Source organism: Somniosus microcephalus, unplaced genomic scaffold, assembly GCF_052327205.1.
Source record: "Somniosus microcephalus isolate GS21.2 unplaced genomic scaffold, FLI_Smic_1.0 unresolved_chr2, whole genome shotgun sequence".
NCBI classification, from domain to species: Eukaryota; Metazoa; Chordata; class Chondrichthyes; order Squaliformes; family Somniosidae; genus Somniosus; species Somniosus microcephalus.
In genome coordinates this window covers 11,757,603-11,779,044 of record NW_028225180.1, presented here as the reverse complement: position 1 = coordinate 11,779,044, position 21,442 = coordinate 11,757,603, and the positions used below count along the sequence as shown (strand labels likewise).

The following is a 21,442-nucleotide window of genomic DNA, read 5'->3' as shown; positions in this document are numbered from 1 at the left end:
CCGGCTGCGCCCTGTGCGCTTCACCCTCTCTCTTACCCCGTCGACGCTGCTCGGCTTTTTCTCTGCCGTCGGTCGGCTCCAGCCGCCACTGTCCGGGAAGGGTCTGCGCTGTAACTGTTGTCAGTCTGTTGCTGATTGTCGTGGCTGGGTAACCAAGCCCGGCTCTCCACAGCCTCCCCTGCGATGTTCACTCTCTGCCGGACGACTGGGCGGTTGCTAGCGGTCGACGCCCGTGCTTCTGGCCTCGACTTCTTCCACCGCCCTCCCGGAGCGAATCCTCGAAGGGAAATGCAGAGCTGCAGGTAGATTCGAATCGACACTCTCTTCGCCACTGTTAGATCCGTGATTCTGAGAGTATGATGTTTTTCAATAACTACACGGATGCTGTAACTTAACAATCAACAGGTGTTTACTGGAGTAGGGTAGTCTCAAGACTGGGGGTACAGAGGCATGCTCAAGGCTTATATACAGGTGTGGTCACTGCCGGTACTACAGTATACAGGAGCTGTAAAAGTAGTTCTCTCAAAGATACATACACTACAAGTTCCCCTAACTCCTAAATTAACAGTGGACATATATTAAACAGTTAATCTAAGTAACAGGAATCACACATTAGCAGGAGAATGATGTTCGCATGACTGAAGAGAATCATAATTGCACTATTTATTAAATGAAATGAACATGGATACATATTAAACCTGCGATATTGAAACTTATAAATTTCATTGAATCTTATAAAATCCTAACAGGACTGGACAGACTAGATGCAGGAAGGATGTTCCCGATGGCGGGGGAGTCCAGAACCAGGGGTCACAGTCTAAAGATAAGGGGTAAGCCATTTAGGACTGAGATAAGGAGGAATTTCTTCACCCAGAGAGTGGTGAACCTGTGGAATTCTCTACCACAGAAGGCAGAAGGCAACTCATTAAATACATTCAAGAAGGAGTTAGATATATTTCTTAAGGCTAAAGGGATCAAGGGATATGGGGAGAAGGCAGGGACAGGGTACTGAATTTGGATGATCAGCCATGATCTCATTAAATGGCGGGCAGGCTCGAGGGGCCGAATGGCCTACTCCTGCTCCTATCGTCTATGTTTCTATGTTAGGTCCAAGGTGGACCAGTTTTGTGGCTGGGATCACAAATCTTCTGCCCGCAGTCTACTCCCATGCCCTGGCGTGACTAACGAGGACTCCAGCGGTAGATTGAACCAAGAAGCGCCATAGCATGATGCAGCACAGAAGGAGGCCATTCGGCTCACCTTGGCTGTGCTGGCTCTTTGGTCGAGCTCTCCAGTCAGTCCCACTCCCCCTGCTCTTTCCCCAAAGCCCTGCAAATTTTTCCCCTTCAAGTATTTATCCAATTCCCTCTTTTGAAAGTTACTATTGAATCTGCTTCCACCGCCCTTTCAGGCAGCGCGTTCCAGATCACAACTCGCTGCGTGAACAAAATGTCGCCTCTGGTTCTTCTGCCAATCATCTTAAATCTGTGTCCTCTGGTCATCGAGCCTTCTGCCACTGGAAACAGTTTCTCCTTATTTACTCTATCAAAACACTCATTGATTCTGAACACCTCTATCAAATCTCCCCTTAACCTTCTCTGCTCTAAGGAGAACAATCCCAGCTTCTCCAGTCTCTCCGTATAACTGAAGTCCCCCATCCCTGGTACCATTCTGGTCAATCTCCCCTTAACCTTCTCTGCTCTAAGGAGAACAATCCCAGCTTCTCCAGTCTCTCCACATAACTGAAGTCCCTCATCCCTGGTACCATTCTGGTCAATCTCCCCTTAACCTTCTCTGCTCTAAGGAGAACAATCCCAGCTTCTCCAGTCTCTCCACGTAACTGAAGTCCCTCATCCCTGGTCCCATTCTGGTCAATCTCCCCTTAACCTTCTCTGCTCTAAGGAGAACAATCCCAGCTTCTCCAGTCTCTCCACATAACTGAAGTCCCTCATCCCTGGTACCATTCTGGTCAATCTCCCCTTAACCTTCTCTGCTCTAAGGAGAACAATCCCAGCTTCTCCAGTCTCTCCACGTAACTGAAGTCCCTCATCCCTGGTCCCATTCTGGTCAATCTCCCCTCAACCTTCTCTGCTCTAAGGAGAACAATCCCAGCTTCTCCAGTCTCTCCATGTAACTGAAGTCCCTCATCCCTGGTACCATTCTGGTCAATCTGCTCTGCACCCTCCATGACCTTTCTGTCAGCTGTTATGTGATTTGTTTGCCTGTAGCCAGTGCAGAGAATAAAAAGCAGATTAAAAGCAGAAGGAGAAGAGTTCAAAGTTTTATTAGTACAACAAAAATAATGTAGAACCCCTCCAAATCGGTTTATATACAAACAGTTCATCAGTACACAAGGATTATAGACACTTTACATTCCACCGGCCTATATTCTCAGAATAAAACATACATTTTAGAAGGTTATAAAAAAATAAAGATCATCTGGTGTGTTCTGGATGTTCACTGAGCGCAGGGTATACGGAACTAGTTTAAACTCATGCTGGGAATGAGCTGGGACCCAGCTGAAATGGGTTACTGAGTGACAGTGTGAGTGAGCTGGATTAACATCAGTACAGATACAGTCAGCAACACAGGGTGCTGGGGGAGAGGGGTTACTGAGTGACAGTGTGAGTGAGCTGGATTAACATCAGTACAGATACAGTCAGCAACACAGGGTGCTGGGGGAGAGGGGTTACTGAGTGACAGTGTGAGGGAGCTGGATTAACATCAGTACAGATACAGTCAGTAACATAGGATGCTGGGGGAGAGGGGTTACTGAGTGACAGTGTGAGGGAGCTGGATTAACATCAGTACAGATACAGACAGTAACATCGGGTGCTGGGGGAGAGGGGTTACTGAGTGACAGTGTGAGGGAGCTGGATTAACATCAGTAGAGATACAGTCAGTAACATAGGGTGCTGGGGGAGAGGGGTTACTGAGTGACAGTGTGAGTGAGCTGGATTAACATCAGTACAGATAGTCAGTAACATAAGATGCTGGGTTAGAGGGGTTACTGAGTGACAGTGTGAGGGAGCTGGATTAACATCAGTACAGATAGTCAGTAACATAGGATGCTGGGTTAGAGGGGTTACTGAGTGACAGTGTGAGGGAGCTGGATTAACATCAGTAGAGATACAGACAGTAACATAGGGTGCTGGGGGAGAGGGGTTACTGAATGACAGTGTGAGTGAGCTGGATTAACATCAGTACAGATAGTCAGTAACATGGTGCTGGGGGAGAGGGGTTACTGAGTGACAGTGTGAGGGAGCTGGATTAACATCAGTACAGATACAGTCAGTAACATAGGGTGCTGGGGGAGAGGGGTTACTGAATGACAGTGTGAGGGAGCTGGATTAACATCAGTACAGATAGTCAGTAACATGGTGCTGGGGGAGAGGGGTTACTGAGTGACAGTGTGAGGGAGCTGGATTAACATCAGAAGAGATACAGTCAGTAACACAGGGCACTGGATTATTCTCTCTCGAGTCGACCCTGAGCTCTGTAAACCATTTGAATACACAGAATTATATATTATTGACAGAAAACATTCGTGCAGTCTATAATATGATTGACATCATCCTTACATTTTTGTGTGACAGATTGGTGACCTGTTCCAGTTAGGGCCATATCTGTGATGGTGCAGGCACTGAAATGGGAGTCCCACCGCAGAGACGTTCAGTCCCATTGCCCCCACCCAGCTCCCCATCAAAGAGAGAGGAACCCTTCACCGCCCTCTATCTGGGGCTGGGCTTGACGCCAGGTCCCGGGGGGGGGGTGAAAGGTCAGAGTTTGACCCAGTGACCCCACCCAGGGGCAGCTATCCCAGATTCGTCACCCCATATTAGTGTATGAAGGCACCACCAACTATTGAGGAGGTGCATTCTTCCAACGTGAGGGTGGGGGCTTTGAATATGATGTGCGGGAGGTGTGGCGGAGGGGGGCGCAGCGGCGGGTGGTTGGGGAGGCAGGGGTGGGGGGGTCTCCTGACTCAGCCACCCAGCTCAGCATTTCCGTTCAATACTTTGAATGGACAGAGAACCATTGGCCGAGGTACTGCGGTTTTACAGAGTGCACCGGCGGCACGGTCACGGAGGACCGAGGTGGGAAATGATACCCTCGCGGGTCCCCAATGCCTCGCTCAATAGCTCGCACTTTAGCACGTTTCCCAAGTTAGGGATCATCCACCCCGCAACTCTTCAGCACCAACTCTATTCCAAATATGGTGAAGGAACAACAAAAACTCCCATTTACACAGCACCTTTCACATAGCAAAAACGTTCCAAGGTGCTTCGGAGGAGCGATTATCAAATGAAAGGTGACACCAAGGAGACATTAGGACAAGTGATCAAAAGCTGAGTCAAAGAGGGAGGTTTTAAGGAGCATCTTAAAGGAGGAGAGAGAGAGGCAGAGAGGTTTAGGGAGGGAACTCCAGAGCTTAGGGCCGAGGCAGCTGATGGCACGGCCGCCAATGGTGGAGTGATTAAAATCAGGGTATGCTCAAGAGGCCAGAATTGGAGGAGCGCAGAGATCTGAGGGTTGTAGGGCTGGAGGAGGTTAGAGAGATAGGGAGGGTTGTAGAGGCTGGAAGAGGTTACAGAGATAGGGAGGGTTGTGGGGCTGGAGGAGGTTAGAGATAGGGAGGGTTGTAGGGGCTGGAGGAGGTTACAGAGATAGGGAGGGTTGTAGGAGCTGGAGGAGGTTACAGAGATAGGGAGGGTTGTAGGGGCTGGAGGAGGTTACAGAGATAGGCAGGGTTGTAGAGGCTGGAGGAGGTTAGAGAGATAGGGAGGGTTGTGGGGCTGGAGGAGGTTAGAGATAGGGAGGGTTGTAGGGGCTGGAGGAGGTTAGAGAGATAGGGAGGGTTGTGGGGCTGGAGGAGGTTAGAGATAGGGAGGGTTGTAGGGGCTGGAGGAGGTTAGAGAGATAGGGAGGGTTGTGGGGCTGGAGGAGGTTAGAGATAGGGAGGGTTGTAGAGGCTGGAGGAGGTTACAGAGATAGGGAGGGTTGTAGGGGCTCGAGGAGGTTACAGAGATAGGGAGTGTTGTAGGAGCTGGAGGAGTTTACAGAGATAGGGAGGGTTGTAGGGGATGGAGGAGGTTACAGAGATAGGGAGGATTGTAAGGGCTGGAGGGGGTTACAGAGATAGGGAGGGGCGAGGCCATAGAGGGATTTAAAAACAAAGGGGGGAACATCGCTGGCAGATGGGACTGGCCGAGTGGTTGACTGGCTCGAGGGAGCTCGCTGGAAGGTGGTGTAGTGGGAAACGACGGTGCCTGGAAACCAAGGCACTAGGCCAGGTGGAGGCTTCGGTGCAGCAATCACCAGCACCTTCCATATTCTAAAAAAGGCATAGAGGCACTGGAGAAGGTGCAATAAAAGATTCACTAGGATGATACCAGAACTGAGAGGTTATACCTATCGGGGAAGACTGAACAGGCCGGGGCTCTTTTCTTTGAAAAGAGAAGGCCGAGGGCTGAACTGATGGATGTTTTTAAGATTATGAAAGGGTTTCGATAGGGTAGACGTAGAGAAGATGTTTCCATTTGTGGAGGAGACCAGAACTTGGGGGCCATAAATATAAGATAGTCAATAATAAATCCATTTGGGAATTCAGGAGAAATTTCTTTCCCCAGAGAGTGGTGAGAATGTGGAACTCACCACCACAGGGAGTGGTTGAGGCGAATAGCAGAGATAGATTTAAGGGGAAGCTAGATAAACACGAGGGAGAAAGGAATAGAAGGATATGTTGATGGGATGAGTTGAAGAGGGGTGGGAGGAGGCTCGTGTGGAGCTTAAACACCGGCATGGACCTGTACTTAGTACTACCTTCCCGAATGGGATTGGTTCATGGTCACTGACTCCGATAATTTGCCCAGGTGCGAACCTTAAATGACCTCCTTCCCACTGCAAAGGAGTCCGAGGTTAACCTGAGCCTCTTCGGTCAGCTCCCACCAATTCCCTCAAACCGCGGCATATTTGTTAAATGCACCCATGGGATAATAATAAAGATATCAGTATAATTTTGGAAACTGAAGTTGTGGCCCTTTTGAGCATCGTGGTTCTATCTCAATGATTGCGGCTGTCAAATACGGACACATTCTTTGTGTAAGAGGTTCACCTTGAACAGAGAACGGGTTAGTGTCTGGAACTGGAGATGGAGCTTCAGTTAACGAAAGAGCTGGAGATGGATGTAGAGGGCGAGCTGGAGACGGGCCTAGAGTTAGAGGGAGACCTGGAGATGGACCTAGAGTTAGAGGGAGAGCTGGAGATGGACCTAGAGTTAGAGGGAGAGCTGGAGATGGACCTAGAGTTAGAGGGAGAGCTGGAGATGGACCTAGAGTTAGAGGGAGAGCTGGAGATGGACCTAGAGTTAGAGGGAGAGCTGGAGGTGGACCTAGAGTTAGAGGGAGAGCTGGAGATGGACCTAGAGTTAGAGGGAGAGCTGGAGATGGACCTAGAGTTAGAGGGAGAGCTGGAGATGGACCTAGAGTTAGAGGGAGAGCTGGAGATGGACCTAGAGTTAGAGGGAGAGCTGGAGGTGGATGTTGAGTTAGAGGGAGAGCTGGAGGTGGATGTTGAGTTAGAGGGAGAGCTGGAGATGGATGTTGAGTTAGAGTGCTGGAGATTGAATCACAGTTAGAGAGCTGGAGATGGGTGTAGAGTTAGAGAGAGTGCTGGAAATGGGCGTAGAGTTAGAATTACAGTAGGAAGTCGAGGAGAAGTTTGAGATGGAGATGGAGATGAGCTTGACGGGAAGCTGGAGATGGGCGTAGAGTTAGAATTACAGGAAGAAGTCGAGGAGAAGTTTGAGATTGAGATGGAGATGAGCTTGACGGGAAGCTGGAGATGGATGTAGTTAGAATTACAGGAAGAAGTCGAGGAGAAGTTTGAGATTGAGGTGGAAATGAGCTTGACGGGAAGCTGGAAGTGGAATTGCTGATGGGCCTTGATGCAGACTTGGTCCTGGAGACGCGCTTGGACCAGGTGTTCGATGGGCCTTTGCAGGTCAGTTGAGGGCTAGAGATAAAAGCGACGTTCTTTAACCGTCCCATTCCAAAAGCTGCAGCCTCCTCTGGCGAATGTTTTCACGATCTTAAAAAAGAAAAGAAAGAACTGGCATTTCTACCGTACCTTTCACCACCTCCGGACGTCCCAAAGTCCCTCACAGCCAATAAAGTACTTTTTGAAGTGTGGTCACTGTTGTAATGTAGGAAATGCGGCAGCCCCTTTGTGCACAGCAAGCTCCCACAAACAGCAACGAGATAATGACCAGAGAATCGCTTTTTTTTTTAGTGCTGTTGGTTGATGGATAAATAAGACACCAGAGAGGTCTCCCCCCACCCCCTCCCCTCCCCTCCCCCCCCCCCGCCCCCCTGCTCGTCTTCCGATATTGGCCCTTGGATCCACTCAAGAAGCTCGACACCGTCCGGGACAAAGCAGCCCCCTTGATTGGCACCTCATCCACCACCTTAAACATTCACTCCCTCCACCACCGGCACACCGTGGCTGCAGTGTGTACCATCTACAAGAGGCACTGCAGCAACTCGCCAAGTCTTCTTCAGCAGCACCTCCCAAACCCGCGACCGCTTCCACCTAGAAGGACAAGGGCAGCAGGCGCATGGGAACACCACCACCTCCAAGTCACACACCATCCTGACTTGGAAATATATCGCCGATCCTTCATCATCGCTGGGTCAAAATCCTGGAACTCCCTCCCTAACAGCGCTGTGGGAGCACCTTCACCACACGGACTGCAGCGGTTCAAGAAGGAGGCTCACCACCGCCTTCTCAAGGGCAATTAGGGATGGGCAATAAATGCTGGCCTTGCCAGCGACGCCCAGATCCCATAAGCGAATTTTAAAAAATCCACCTGAGGGCAGACGGGGGACCTCGGTTTTACCTCTCATCCCAAAAGACCGCAACTCCAACAGTGTAGCGCTCCCTCAGTACTGGCACTGGGGAGTATCGGCCTGCATTAAGTTTCTGGAGCAGAGCCACGGCCTTCTGACACAGAGGCGAGAGCGCTACCCACTGAGCCACAGCTAAAGAAAGGAATATTTAACCTTCTAACGTTTCAGTAAAGGTGACTGCAGTAGGTAGGGACAGCAACTCTCCAAGACCATCAAAACCAACCACACCATTAAACAGCAAAACCTTGCATCTGTATCAATGCCTTAAAATATTTTTAAAGGACCACACACAAATCTTTGAAGGTGGCAGGACAAGTTGTGAAGGCTGTTAGAAAATAACATATGGGACTCTTGGCTTTATTAATAGAGGGATAGATTACAAAAGCAAGGAGTTTATGCTTAACCTTTATAACTCACTGAGTATTGTGTCCAATTCTGGGCATCAGACACTTTTGGAAGGATGCCTTGGAGAGGGTGCAGGGGAGATTGACCAGAATGGTACCAGGGATGAGGGACTTCAGTTACGTGGAGAGACTGGAGAAGCTGGGATTGTTCTCCTTAGAGCAGAGAAGGTTAAGGGGAGATTGACCAGAATGGTACCAGGGATGAGAAACTTCAGTTATGTGGAGAGACTGGAGAAGCTGGGATTGTTCTCCTTAGAGCAGAGAAGGTTAAGGGGAGATTGACCAGAATGGTACCAGGGATGAGAAACTTCAGTTATGTGGAGAGACTGGAGAAGCTGGGATTGTTCTCCTTAGGGCAGAGAAGGTTAAGGGGAGATTGACCAGAATGGTACCAGGGATGAGAAACTTCAGTTATGTGGAGAGACTGGAGAAACTGGGATTGTTCTCCTTAGAGCAGAGAAGGTTAAGGGGAGATTGACCAGAATGGTACCAGGGGATGAGGGACTTCAGTTACGTGGAGAGACTGGAGAAACTGGGATTGTTCTCCTTAGAGCAGAGAAGGTTAAGGGGAGATTGACCAGAATGGTACCGGGGATGAGGGACTTCAGTTACGTGGAGAGACTGGAGAAGCTGGGATTGTTCTCCTTAGAGCAGAGAAGGTTAAGGGGAGATTTGATAGAAGTGTTCAAAATCATGAAGGGGTTTGTTAGAGTAAATAAGGAGAAACTGTTCCCAGTGGCAGGATGGTCAGTAACCAGAGGACACAGATTTAAGGTGATTGGAAAAAGAACCAGTGGGGGCGATGAGGAGGAATGTTTTTTACGCAGCGAGTGGTTGTGATCTGGAATGCGCTGCCTGAAAGGGCGGTGGAAGCAGATTCAATAGTAACTTTCAAAAGAGGGAACTGGATAAATACTTGAACAGGAACAAATTGTAGGGCTATGGGGGCGAGAGCTGTGGAGTGGGACTAATTGGATCAATCTTTCAAAGGGCAGGCACAGGCACGCTGGGCCGAATGGCCTCCTTCTGCGCTGTAGCAATCCACGACTGCCATTCATCGGAGATGTCCTTATTTTCTTTCTCCACAGTGGGAGTAGCTGCAATCCAAAGTACCTACCTCGCTGTACGAGATCGAGGACCTTCAGCTGTGGGTGTACGCCCCTATATCGTCATAGTCACTCTCCGAAGACTCATCTACGGGATGGTTGGCTGCCGCACAGGTGACTGGAGCTGACGTTACTACAAAATATGGACAATTATCAAGATCTGGAACATGCCTGGTGACCACAGCCAAGTCCCTTAGCAAACATGAGGATATAATAGGCAATCGCATCATCGCCAGCAAGTACATTTATGAGACAGAAGAGGAATCAGTTGTGTAATTTATCGAAACTGAGTGTAATATTAAACATAGTTTCAAGGTAAGGGGCAGGAGGTTTAGAGGGGATTTGAGGAAAAAAAATTTCACCCAGAGGGTGGTTGGAATCTGGAACTCACTGCCTGAAAGGGTGGTAGAGGCAGGAACCCTCACAACATTCAAGAAGCATTGAGATGAGCACCTGAAACACCATAGCATACAAGGCTACGGACCAAGTGTTGGAAAATGGGATTAGAGTAGACAGGGCTTGATGGCCGGTGCGGACACGATGGGCCAAAGGACCTCTTTCTGTGCTGTATAACTCTATGGCCTAGAAATTCGGTATAGCCGCGTTTGGGGCGCTAGTCCTGGCGATGCGCAAAGTTTAGCGCCAGGTGCAATTTAGCGCCACCTAGCGCGATATTGGGTTGCAGCGCCCCTAAAGGTGATTGCGGTGCAAAATCAGGCGCTGCACGCTACTCTTAAGGTGCTAACCCGGCGGCGCAACCCAATTTCGCGGCGGCGGGGTGCAGCGAAGGTGCTGTCAATAATCACTTTCCCTGAGACACACTGGTGCCGGCCAGCTCTTAAAGGGGCAGGTCAATTGGCATCACCAGACACACTCACTGCCTTGTAGGCCTTCAAAGCGGTGGGAGCCCACCTGTGGCGCACCAGCCTATCAAGACATGGAAAGGGTGAGGCAGAGGGCGGAACGACTCACTGATGGGGCATTGGATGCTTTGGTTGGCGCAGTGGAATCAAGGCCAAGGAAGATGGTCGGAATGTGATTTATGTTTTGGACAGTCTCCCGGGTGTGAGAGTCAGTCATGTGTCAGTGTATTAGTTTTGCTTTCTGTTGCCATAGCTTTCTCATGTTTGAAGGAACCACATTTTGTGTAATGAAACACTTTCTTCTTTCCATGCCTGCTATTTACATGCATCTTGCCCTTCACAGGCTTGGGGGTATCAGACCGGTTCCATTTCTGTTCTTGGAATGGCAGCAAGCATTCCGTGAGAGGGGCCTAGAAGCTACTTCTGATCAGCCTCTGACGCGCAGCCTGAGAAGAGCCGCTCGCGTAGAAGTTCAGGCCAGCAGGCATCTTCTCAGCCACCGACAGAGATGTCCTGCACCTTATCTGAGGCTGCAGATCTGGCTGAAGCAGCTGGCACAGCTCAGTCACCACCTCCTTTCTAAATTGCAGCCTTCTGACACACTGCTCCTCCGGCATGTTCATGTAGGAAAACAGCTGTCGGAAAACCCTGCCAGCGTAAGGTCTGCTGTGGCGACGTCTGTTGGCCCTACTCCGCCTGGCCATGCCCGCCCCCCTCTCCCAGCGTCTCAGTGCCCTTTCCAGATGATTCAGCAGCAGGACGTTCCCCTCCAATGCAGCCCCCATAATAAGTGCCCACAGGGAGGTTCCCCATTGTCAAGGCTCACCAACAGCAAGGTGATGGTCAGAAGGCTGAAGATCGTCTGCCTGCGCTGGCTCAGTGGTCAAATGGCTCTCAGTGTGCAGCTCAGCAACTCTTTGTAGCTCTCGAGGAAGTTGTGCTCGAAAAATGGCTGCCGCTTTTAAACCACACCAGTCCCCTTTAAATAACGCTCCTCCAGCCCGAGAGCGACTTGGTAAGGTTCCAGGTAAGCTGTCACTATTAGCGCCAGGCGCTACGGAGGGGGGCACCACTAAATTTCCGGTCCGGGGTGCCCAAAAGGCGTTGCACACTCAAATGACGTCATAATCAGCCTACGCCCATGAGCGGGCGCTGGCGCTAAATGCATGCTCAATATGGGGCGAGGCGCTAGGTGCCCTGCGCCCGCCCGGAAATTGGCTAGCGCCCCACTTCTCGGCCTCTTAGGCGTTAATCAGTGGCACTAACAACCGAATCTCCCCCTATGACTCTATAGGATTACATAGGATATACGGCACAGAAACAGGCCATTCAGTCCAACCAGTCCATGGTTTATGCGCCACTCGAACCTCCTCCCGTCTTTCCTCATCTAAATCTATCAGTGTAACCCTCTATTCCCTTCTCCTTCATATGTATGTCCAGCCTCCCCTTAAATGTATCCATACTATTCACCTCAACCACTCCCTGTGGTAGCAAGTTCCACATTCTCACCACTCTCTGGGTAAAGAAGTTTCTCCTGAATTCCCGATTGGATTTCTTGGTGACTATCTTATATTGATGGGCCTGTAGGAATGTCTAGTTCCTATCCAAAGACTGAGGTCCACTCAGGCGCTTAAACAAAATGAAGTTTAATGGAAACTAACAGGTTTAAACAAGTAACTGCAGGAGAACATCGAGTGTATGGCTAATCAGTTCGGAGGCTCCACGAGGACTGCTAGGGCGGTCCCGTGGTTGACGTCATGACATCATCACATTCTTCCCGCCAGCGGGGGAATCACGTGATGTACGGCGTGACGTCATCGCGTTTACCCGCGCTGTTAAAGCAATCACGCTCTATACAAGTAAACAGTACAAATAAAGATACAGACTCAGGCTGTAGCTAACACGTTGTTAAAGGGAATTATATACAAATGATCTGAGTCCTTTAGTGGCTCCGCCACAGGCCTCTAGTTTTGCTCTTCCCCACAAGTGGAAACACTCTCTCTGTGTCCACTCTATCAAAACCTTTCATAATTTCAAAGACCTCTATTAGGTCACCCCTCAACCTGTTGCCTGGCACCATCATTCCTTTTGTCTCCTAATCTCTCCTGCCATCCATCCTATCACAGACTTTCCCTTTTGTTCTTTCTTCCCCTCCCCCCTTTCCCTGCCCCCACACTTGTTTATAAACCTGTTCCATCTCCAACTTTTTCCAGTTCTGACGAATGGCCATCGACCTGAAACGTTAACTCTCTTTCTCTCTCCACAGATGCTGCCTGACCTGCCGAGTAGTCCCAGCATTTTCTCTTTTTACCCCTCAACCTTTGAGACCCAGCCTGTTCATCCTTTCCTGATAGGAACACCCTCGCGTTTCTGGTATCATCCTTGTAAATCTGTTTTGCGCCCACTCCGGTGCCTCGATATCCTTTTTCATAATACGGCGACCAGAATTGTACGCAGTAATCCATGACAGCGCAGATTGTAAGATGGTCTGTGGAGTGTAATATTAAACAGACGGCACAGTTCAGTCCGTAAGCGCGACCCTGAGCTTCCGGTCGCCTGTCACTTTAATTCACCGCTTCACTCCCACTCCGACCTCTCCGTCCTCAGCCTCTTGCACTGTTCCACTGAAGCTCAGCGTAAGCTCGAGGAACAGCACCTCATCTTTCAATTAGGCACTTTACAGGCTGCCGGACTAAACATCGAGTTCAACAATTTCAGACCATAACCTTTGCCCCCACTTTTTCAGATGGCAGCTGTTGATGATTCTGCTGTTCCCATTTACAGCTCCTCTAGACCCATCTTTTGTTTCTTCACTTGCCCCATTCCCATCCCCCTTTTACTCACACCATCATCCCTTTTGTCATTTAATCTCTCCGTCCTTGCGCCCTATCACAGACCTTCCCTTCTGTTCCTTCCACCCCTCCCCGCTGTCCCTGCCTCTGTACTTGCTTAAAACCGGTCACATCTCTAACGTTTTCCAGTTCTGACGAAAGCTCATCGACCTGAAACGTTAACTCTCTTTCTCTCCCCACAGACGCTGCCTGACCTGCTGAGTATTTCCAGCATTTTCAGTTTTTAGGATTTTTTTTTCTGGAGTGTTGTGGTATGTTCTGTGTGACTCACTCTCACCATTCCCGCGCCCTATCTCTGTACCTGGTATTGCTGGCTGTATATTGTTCTGATCGTCGTCCTCCACATTCTCATATTCATCTATCGGCAGTGTACTTGCTGAGCTCTGTAATACATTCTGTTGCGGAATAGCTGAAAAAGAAAGAGTTGTGAAAGAGCCTTAGGTTCAGTAGCATGACTGAAATCTATTCCTCTCGCGCAGCGCTCTGTATCACTGACTGTATCTCTACGGATGATAATCCAGCTCCCTCACACTGGCACTCAGTAACCCCTCTCCCCCAGCGCCCTGTGTCACTGACTGTATCTCTACGGATGATAATCCAGCTCCCACACACTGTCACTCAGTAACCCCTCTCCCCCAGCACCCTGTGTCACTGACTGTATCTCTACTGATGTTAATCCAGCTCCCACACACTTTCACACAGTAACCCCTCTCCCCCAGCACCCTGTGTTACTGACTGTATCTCTACGGATGATAATCCAGCTCCCTCACACTGTCACACAGTAACCCCTCTCCCCCAGCACCCTGTGTTACTGACTGTATCTCTACGGATGATAATCCAGCTCCCTCACACTGTCACTCAGTAACCCCTCTCCCCCAGCACCCTGTGTTACTGACTGTATCTCTACGGATGATAATCCAGCTCCCTCACACTGTCACTCAGGAACCCCTCCCCCAGCGCCCTGTGTCACTGACTGTATCTCTACTGATGTTAATCCAGCTCCCACACACTTTCACACAGTAACCCCTCTCCCCCAGCACCCTGTGTTACTGACTGTATCTCTACGGATGATAATCCAGCTCCCTCACACTGTCACACAGTAACCCCTCTCCCCCAGCACCCTGTGTTACTGACTGTATCTCTACGGATGATAATCCAGCTCCCTCACACTGTCACTCAGTAACCCCTCTCCCCCAGCACCCTGTGTTACTGACTGTATCTCTACGGATGATAATCCAGCTCCCTCACACTGTCACTCAGTAACCCCTCTCCCCCAGCGCCCCCTGTTACTGACTGTATCGTTACTGATGTTAATCCAGCTCCCTCACACTGTCACCCAGTAACCCCTCTTTCCCCAGCACCCTGTGTTACAGAATCACAGGATCACAGAAACCCCACAGTGCAGATAGAGGCCATTTCGGCCCATCGAGCCTGCACCGACACATATCCCACCCGATTACCGTAACCCCTACACCAACACATATCCCACCCTATCCCCGTAACCCCACGTATTTAATCCCCCTAACATTAAGGGTCAATTTATCATAGCCAATCAACCTAACCCGCACATCATTGGACTGGCTGGATCTCTACTGTTAATCCAGCTCCCTCGCACTGTCACTCAGTAACCCCTCCCCCAACGCCCTGTGTTACTGACTATATCTCTACTGATGTTAATCCAGCCCCTCACACTGTCACTCAGTAACCCCTCTCCCCCAGCACCCTGTGTTACTGACTGTATCTCTACGGATGATAATCCAGCTCCCTCACACTGTCACTCAGTAACCCCTCTCCCCCAGCGCCCCCTGTTACTGACTGTATCGTTACTGATGTTATTCCAGCTCCCTCACACTGTCACTCAGTAACTCCTCTCCCCCAGCACCCCCTGTTACTGACTGTATCGCTACTGATGTTAATCCAGCTCCCTCACACTGTCACCCAGTAACCCCTCTTTCCCCAGCACCCTGTGTTACTGGCTGGATCTCTACTGATAATCCAGCTCCCTCGCACTGTCACTCAGTAACCCCTCCCCCAACGCCCTGTGTTACTGACTATATCTCTACTGATGTTAATCCAGCCCCTCACACTGTCACTCAGTAACCCCTCTCCCCCAGCACCCTGTGTTACTGACTGTATCTCTACTGATGTTAATTCAGCTCCCTCACACTGTCACTCAGTAACCCCTCCCCCAGCGCCCTGTGTTACTGACTGTATCTCTACTGATGTTAATTCAGCTCCCTCACAGTTACTCAGTAACCCCTCTCCCCCAGCACCCTGTGTTACTGACTGTATCTCTACTGATGTTATTTCGGCTCCCTCACACTGTCGCTCCGTAACCCCACTCCCCCAGCGCCCTTTGTTACTGACTGTATCTCTACTAATATTAATCCAGCTCCCTCACACTGTCACTCAGTGACCCCTCTCCCCCAGCACCCTGTGTTACTGACTGTATCTCTACTAATATTAATCCAGCTCCCTCACACTGTCACTCAGTAACTCCTCTCCCTCAGCACCCCCTGTTACTGACTGTATCTCTACTGATGTTAATCCAGCTCCCTCACGGTCACTCAGTAACCCCCAGCACCCTGTGTTACTGACTGTATCTCTACTGATGTTAATCCAGCTCCCTCGCACTGTCACTCAGTAACCCCTCTCCCCCAGCGCCCCCTGTTACTGACTGTATCGTTACTGATGTTAATCCAGCTCCCTCGCACTGTCACTCAGTAACCCCTCTCCCCCAGCACCCTGTGTTACTGACTGTATCTCTACTAATATTAATCCAGCTCCCTCACACTGTCACTCAGTAACTCCTCTCCCTCAGCGCCCCCTGTTACTGACTGTATCTCTACTGATGTTAATCCAGCTCCCTCACAGTCACTCAGTAACCCCCAGCACCCTGTGTTACTGACTGTATCTCTACTGATGTTAATCCAGCTCCCTCGCACTGTCACTCAGTAACCCCTCTCCCCCAGCACCCTGTGTCACTGGCTGTATCTCTACTGATGTTAATCCAGCTCCCTCACAGTCACTCAGTAACCCCCAGCACCCTGTGTTACTGACTGTATCTCTACTGATGTTAATCCAGCTCCCTCGCACTGTCACTCAGTAATCCCTCTCCCCCAGCGCCCTGTGTCACTGACTGTATCTCTACTGATGTTAATCCAGCTCCCTCGCACTGTCACTCAGTAACCCCTCTCCCCCAGCACCCTGTGTTACTGACTGTATCTCTACTGATGATAATCCAGCTCCCTCACAGTGTCACGTAGGTGTGACTCTCTGTGTCTTCCTTTCCCAGGAGGTGCAACTCTTTGTGTCTCCCTTACCCAGTAGGTGTGTCGCCATCTGCGTTTGAGTTGGGATATCGCTGGTGTTCTCGTACCACTCACAAGAAGACGTGCTCGAGCTCTCTGTTGATTTCCTGTGCAATGGATGCCTCCTCCACCCTGGAAAAAGAGCAATCATTGACGGGAGAGCCGGGATCATTCTGCTCGCAGGTGATTCTCTGTTACCCGACATTCACTGTAAACACTCAGTGGGTACCGATCGCGGAGACTAGGGGGCGTTGCTGACTGGGACCTTCTGACTTCTGTGCACTCACTTGGGCTGGTCTAGCTGGGGGAGTCTGTGTCCCTCTCAATCATCCCCTCTCTCTCTGAATGGAATTGAACCCATATCCAAACTGGTCGATCCCAGAGTCTCTCAACTCACCTTAAGATACTGAAGTAAGATATTAAAAATTGGATAACAGGGCAAGACAAACCAGGATTCACTTGCAACATCAATACATAAGGTGGAGGGAATGGGTTAATTCAAGCTCTTGAGTTGGACAATAGAAGTCTGTAAAATTGTATAAACCCAGATAAGTTTAAACAAGACTAAGGGTCAAATACTGAGAGATTAAAACTGTCAGAACAACCCCTTGGACAGAGGGAGAGATATATGGGTTCAGCCAAGCAAGTCACAACTGTAATGATCAATAACATGTCATTCTATAGTGGACACTAGGCAGAGCCGTAGAGCTGTATATAGCTGTATGTATAAGACTACACTACCCAGCTGTATGTATATTAAGACTACATTACCCATGAGGCACTAGGCTACCCACAAGGCAACAATCAAGATGGAAGCCTCTACAGATGCTGTACAAGTCCACATGTGCTCAATAAAGTAACTAGCAAAAGCTAGCTGTGTTCATAATAAGAATGTCTATTTATTAATGAACATAAGAACAACTATCCACTGAAGAATCTATTTAGAGTAAAACACAACAAAGTTCTATTCTTCAAAAAAATACTTAAGAATAACTGAAGTGTTTTTGCCTTGTAGAGATGACCAAGAGAGAGACAGAGTGTCTGCGGATTGCCCACTTTGAAAAGATCTGCTATCTTAGAAAAACATTTAAAAAGACCAAACCATCTGACCACAGCAAAAGGATGATTGTAAAGTAATTAAGATGAGAGCCAGGGTCACAAGGAGTATCGGGACCAACTGATAACGAAATGTGAGATTTGTAAGCGACTGGAAGGATGGAATGTCACGGTTTTATAATTACAATTTAACTATAACTCTGTATATGCTAATAAGCTTATCCCCGCCTCTAGGGCAGGGCCTTAATTTCTGTATAACTGTGTGGACTTTGAGAAGCTTGTTGGAGTTCGTTTCAGACGTGATCTGAAGGCTCTCCTCAGGCCTGAGTAAGCCGTTTTGACTTCAATTAGTGGTCTGTCTTTCTTTCATCAAGCCAGTGTCGTCGACCTTGTATATCACTTGGTCCGCACTTTGGGGGCTTACATCAATACTATAGGAAGATTGGTCAACAATAGAACAACAAATCATGTTTAACCAACTTGATCGAGTTTTTTGATGGGGTGACAGAGAGGGTTGATGAGGGCAATGCGGTGGCATAGTGGTTAGCACTCTTGCCTCACAGCGCCAGGGACCCGGGTTCGAATCCGGCCTCGGGTGACTGTCTGTGTGGAGTTTGCACATTCTCCCCATGTTTGCGTGGGTTTCCTCCGGGTGCTCCGGTTTCCTCCCACAGTCCAAAGATGTGCGGGTTAGGTTGATTGGCCATGATAAATTAACCATTAGTGTTAGGGAGATTAAAATATGTGGGGTTACGGGGATAGGGTGGGATATGTGTTGGTGTAGGGGTTACGGGGATCGGGTGGGATATGTGTCGGTGCAGGCTCGATGGGCCGAAATGGCCTCTATCTGCACTGTGGGGTTTCTGTGATTCTGTGACATGGACTTCTAAGAGGTGTTTGACAAAGTGCCACGTAATAGGCTTGCCAGCAAAGTTAATGCCCATGGAATAAAAGGGACAGTGGCAGCATGGATACGGAATTGGCTAAGTGACAGGAAACAGAGAGTAGTGGTGAACGGTTGTTTTTCGGACTGGAGGAAGGTACACAGTGGTGTTCCCCAGGGGTCGGTACTAGGACCACTGCTTTTCTTGACACCAATGACTTGGATTTGGGTGTACAGGGGCACAATTTCAAAATTTGCAGATGAGACAAAACTTGGAAGTATAGTGAACAGTGAGGAGGAGAGTGACAGACTTCGGGAGGACATCGACAGGCTGGTGGAATAGGCGGGACACGTGGCAGATGACATTTAACGCAGAAAAGTGCGAAGTGATACATTTTGTTGGGAAGAACGAGGAGAGGCAATATAAACTAAAGGGTACAATTCTAAAGGGGGTGCATGAACCAAGAAACCTGGGGGTATGTGTGCACAAATCATTGAAGGTGGCGGGGCAGGTGGAGAAAGCAACAACAACAACTTGTATTTATACAGCACCTTTAAAGTGGTAAAACGTCCCAAGGCGCTTCACAGGAACGATTATCAAACAAGATTTGACACCGAGCCACACAAGGAGATATTAGGACAGGTGAACAAAGGATTGATTAGAGAGGTCGGTTTTAAGGAGCGTCTTAAAGGAGGCGAGAGAGGGACAGAGGTTTAGGGAGGGAATTCCAGTGCTTAGGGGCCGAGCCAGCTGAAGGCACGGCCGCCAATGGTGGAGCGATTAAAATCGGGATGCGCAAGAGGCCGGAATTGGAGGAGTGCAGAGATCTCGGAGGGTTGTAGGGCTGGAGGAGGTTACAGAGATAGGGAGGGTTGTAGGTATGGAGGTTAGAAATAGAGGGTTGTAGAGCTGGAGGAGGGCACAGAGATAGGGAGGGTTGTAGGTATGGAGGTTAGAAATAGAGGGCTGTAGGGCTGGAGGAGGTTACAGAGACAGGGAGGGTTGTAGGGGTTGGAGGAGGTTACAGAGATAGGGAGGGTTTTGGGCTGGAGGAGGTTACAGAGACAGGGAGGGTTGTAGGGGTTGTAGGAGGTGACAGAGATAGGGAGGGTTTTGGGCTGGAGGAGGTTACAGAGATAGGGAGGGTTGTAGGGGCTAGCGGAGGTTACAGAGATAGGGAAGGTTTTTTGGGGCTGGTAGAGGTTACAGAGATAGGGAGGGATGTAGAGCTGGAGGAGGTTACAGAGATAGGGAGGGATGTAGGGCTGGAGGAGGTTAGAGATAGGGAGGGTTGTAGAGCTGGAGGAGGGTACAGAGATAGGTAAAGTTGGAGGGCTGGAGGAGATTAGAGATAGGGAGGGCTGTAGGGCTGGAGGAGGTTACAGAGATAGGGAGGGTTGAATGGCTGGAGGAGGTTACAGAGATAGGGAGGGTTGTAGGGGCTGGAGGAGGTTAGAGATAGGGAGGGATGTAGGGCTGGAGGGGGTTACAGAGATAGGGAGGTTTGTAGGGGCTGGAGGAGGTTACAGAGATAGGGAGGGTTGTGGGGCTGGAGGAGGTTACAGAGATAAGGAGGGTCATAGGGCTGGAGGAGGTTAGAGATAGGGAGGGTTGTAGGGGCTGGAGGAGGTTACAGAGATAAGGAGGGTTGTAGGGGCTGGAGGAGGTTACAGAGATAGGGAAGGTTGTAGGGGCTGGAGGAGGTTACAGAGATAGGGAGGTTTGTCGGGGCTGGAGGAGGTTACAGAGAGGGAGGGTTGTAGGGCTGGAGGAGATTAGAGATAGGGAGGGTTGTAGGGCTGGAGGAGGTTACAGAGATAGGAAGGGTCGTAGGGCTGGAGGAGATTACAGAGATAGGGAGGGATGTAGATCTGGAGGTGGTTACAGAGATAGGGAGGGTTGTAGTGGCTGGAGGAGGTTACAGAGATAGGGAGGGTTGTAGGGTTGGAGGAGGTTACAGAGATCGGGAGGGTTGTAGGGCTGGAGGAGGTTACAGAGATAGGGAGAGGGGAACGAGGCCATGGAGGGATTTGAAAACAGGGATTTGAAAACCAGGGCGTTGCTGGACTGGGGTCCAATGTAAGTCGGCGAGCAGAGGGGGGTGGTGCGGTGATGGGCGAACAGGATTCGTTGCGAGTTAGATTGTGGAGCGAGCAGAGTTTTGGATGAGCTGCAACATGTAACATTGATTGGAGAGTGAGAGGAACATCAGAGGTGTCTTGGTCTGAGAAGAATGGAAAGGGATTTCCCCTCCGCCAAACCGCTGCTAATTCATGAAGGGAGCGCGCTCACGGTGAGAGCCGGGTTTCGACGTCCCGCGTCCTCCATTGGTGCTGGCGGCCCTGGCCCCCTCCTCCTCGGAAGAGCTGACCTTGTCCTCTTGCCTCTGGTAGCGTGGATCCGACCTTCGACCTGCAGTGGGAAGAAGCAGAGTGTCATATGGGGGAGAAATTCGGTGGGCTGCGCCACCAGTTAGCGCCTAAAGAGGGCACTTAGTGGCTTTAGCGTCACTGGCCACGCCTCCCGCGATGTTTAGCTGGGGCGGTAATGGCGGCCTTTGCCTGTTGCGCTGCGCCGCCACCAATGATGTCCTCGGTGTGCGCAGCGCCCCGCTACCGCCCCGATCGCGATATTTGGCAGCGACCGCCTCTGTAGCGCCGCTCGCAAATCGCGCCCGGTTCACGGGGCCTACCTGTGGCGGCAGTGGCGCAAATTAAGGTGGAGATGCGGGGCGGCCGTTTTTTTCGGCGGCCACCTGCCGGCACCTCCGTCCCCGGCCTCCTGTTCTCCCCCCCGCGGCAGTGCCGGCTGTTTTCCGAGAGCCCGGCACTTCTCCTCGGTGCCGGGCTCTTTTGCCGGCACTCGCGATCGCTCATCGCGCTGGTGCAGGCCCCTCCCCCTTAAGAATGGGAGGAAGGCCTGCAGTACCGCAGCGCGCCGTGCCGCAGCGTGTGGTACTGTGGCATGTTGCGCTGCGATATTCAGTTTCAGCGCCCTAAGAGGGACGCGGAGCGCCTCGAGCCTCGCCCCGTGTCCCTCTTGTGCCGCTCAAGCTGAAT

The 21,442-nt window shown here is 50.3% G+C and overlaps 1 protein-coding gene across 1 annotated transcript in view; it reads right to left on the bottom strand.

The window, feature by feature from the left end:
- Window positions 1-2,268: 2,268 nt before the first annotated feature.
- Window positions 2,269-21,442, bottom strand: part of LOC147092114 (T-cell differentiation antigen CD6-like) — a 98,940-nt gene continuing 79,766 nt past the window's right edge. The window contains exons 12-16 of the mRNA XM_085975555.1: window positions 20,676-20,795; window positions 16,456-16,575; window positions 13,434-13,541; window positions 9,429-9,550; window positions 2,269-7,089 (exon numbers count right to left, since the gene is read on the bottom strand). Coding sequence (XP_085831681.1) covers window positions 9,453-9,550; window positions 13,434-13,541; window positions 16,456-16,575; window positions 20,676-20,795 — 446 coding nt within the window. The 3' untranslated portion in view covers window positions 2,269-7,089; window positions 9,429-9,452. The remainder of the gene's footprint in view (window positions 7,090-9,428; window positions 9,551-13,433; window positions 13,542-16,455; window positions 16,576-20,675; window positions 20,796-21,442) is intronic.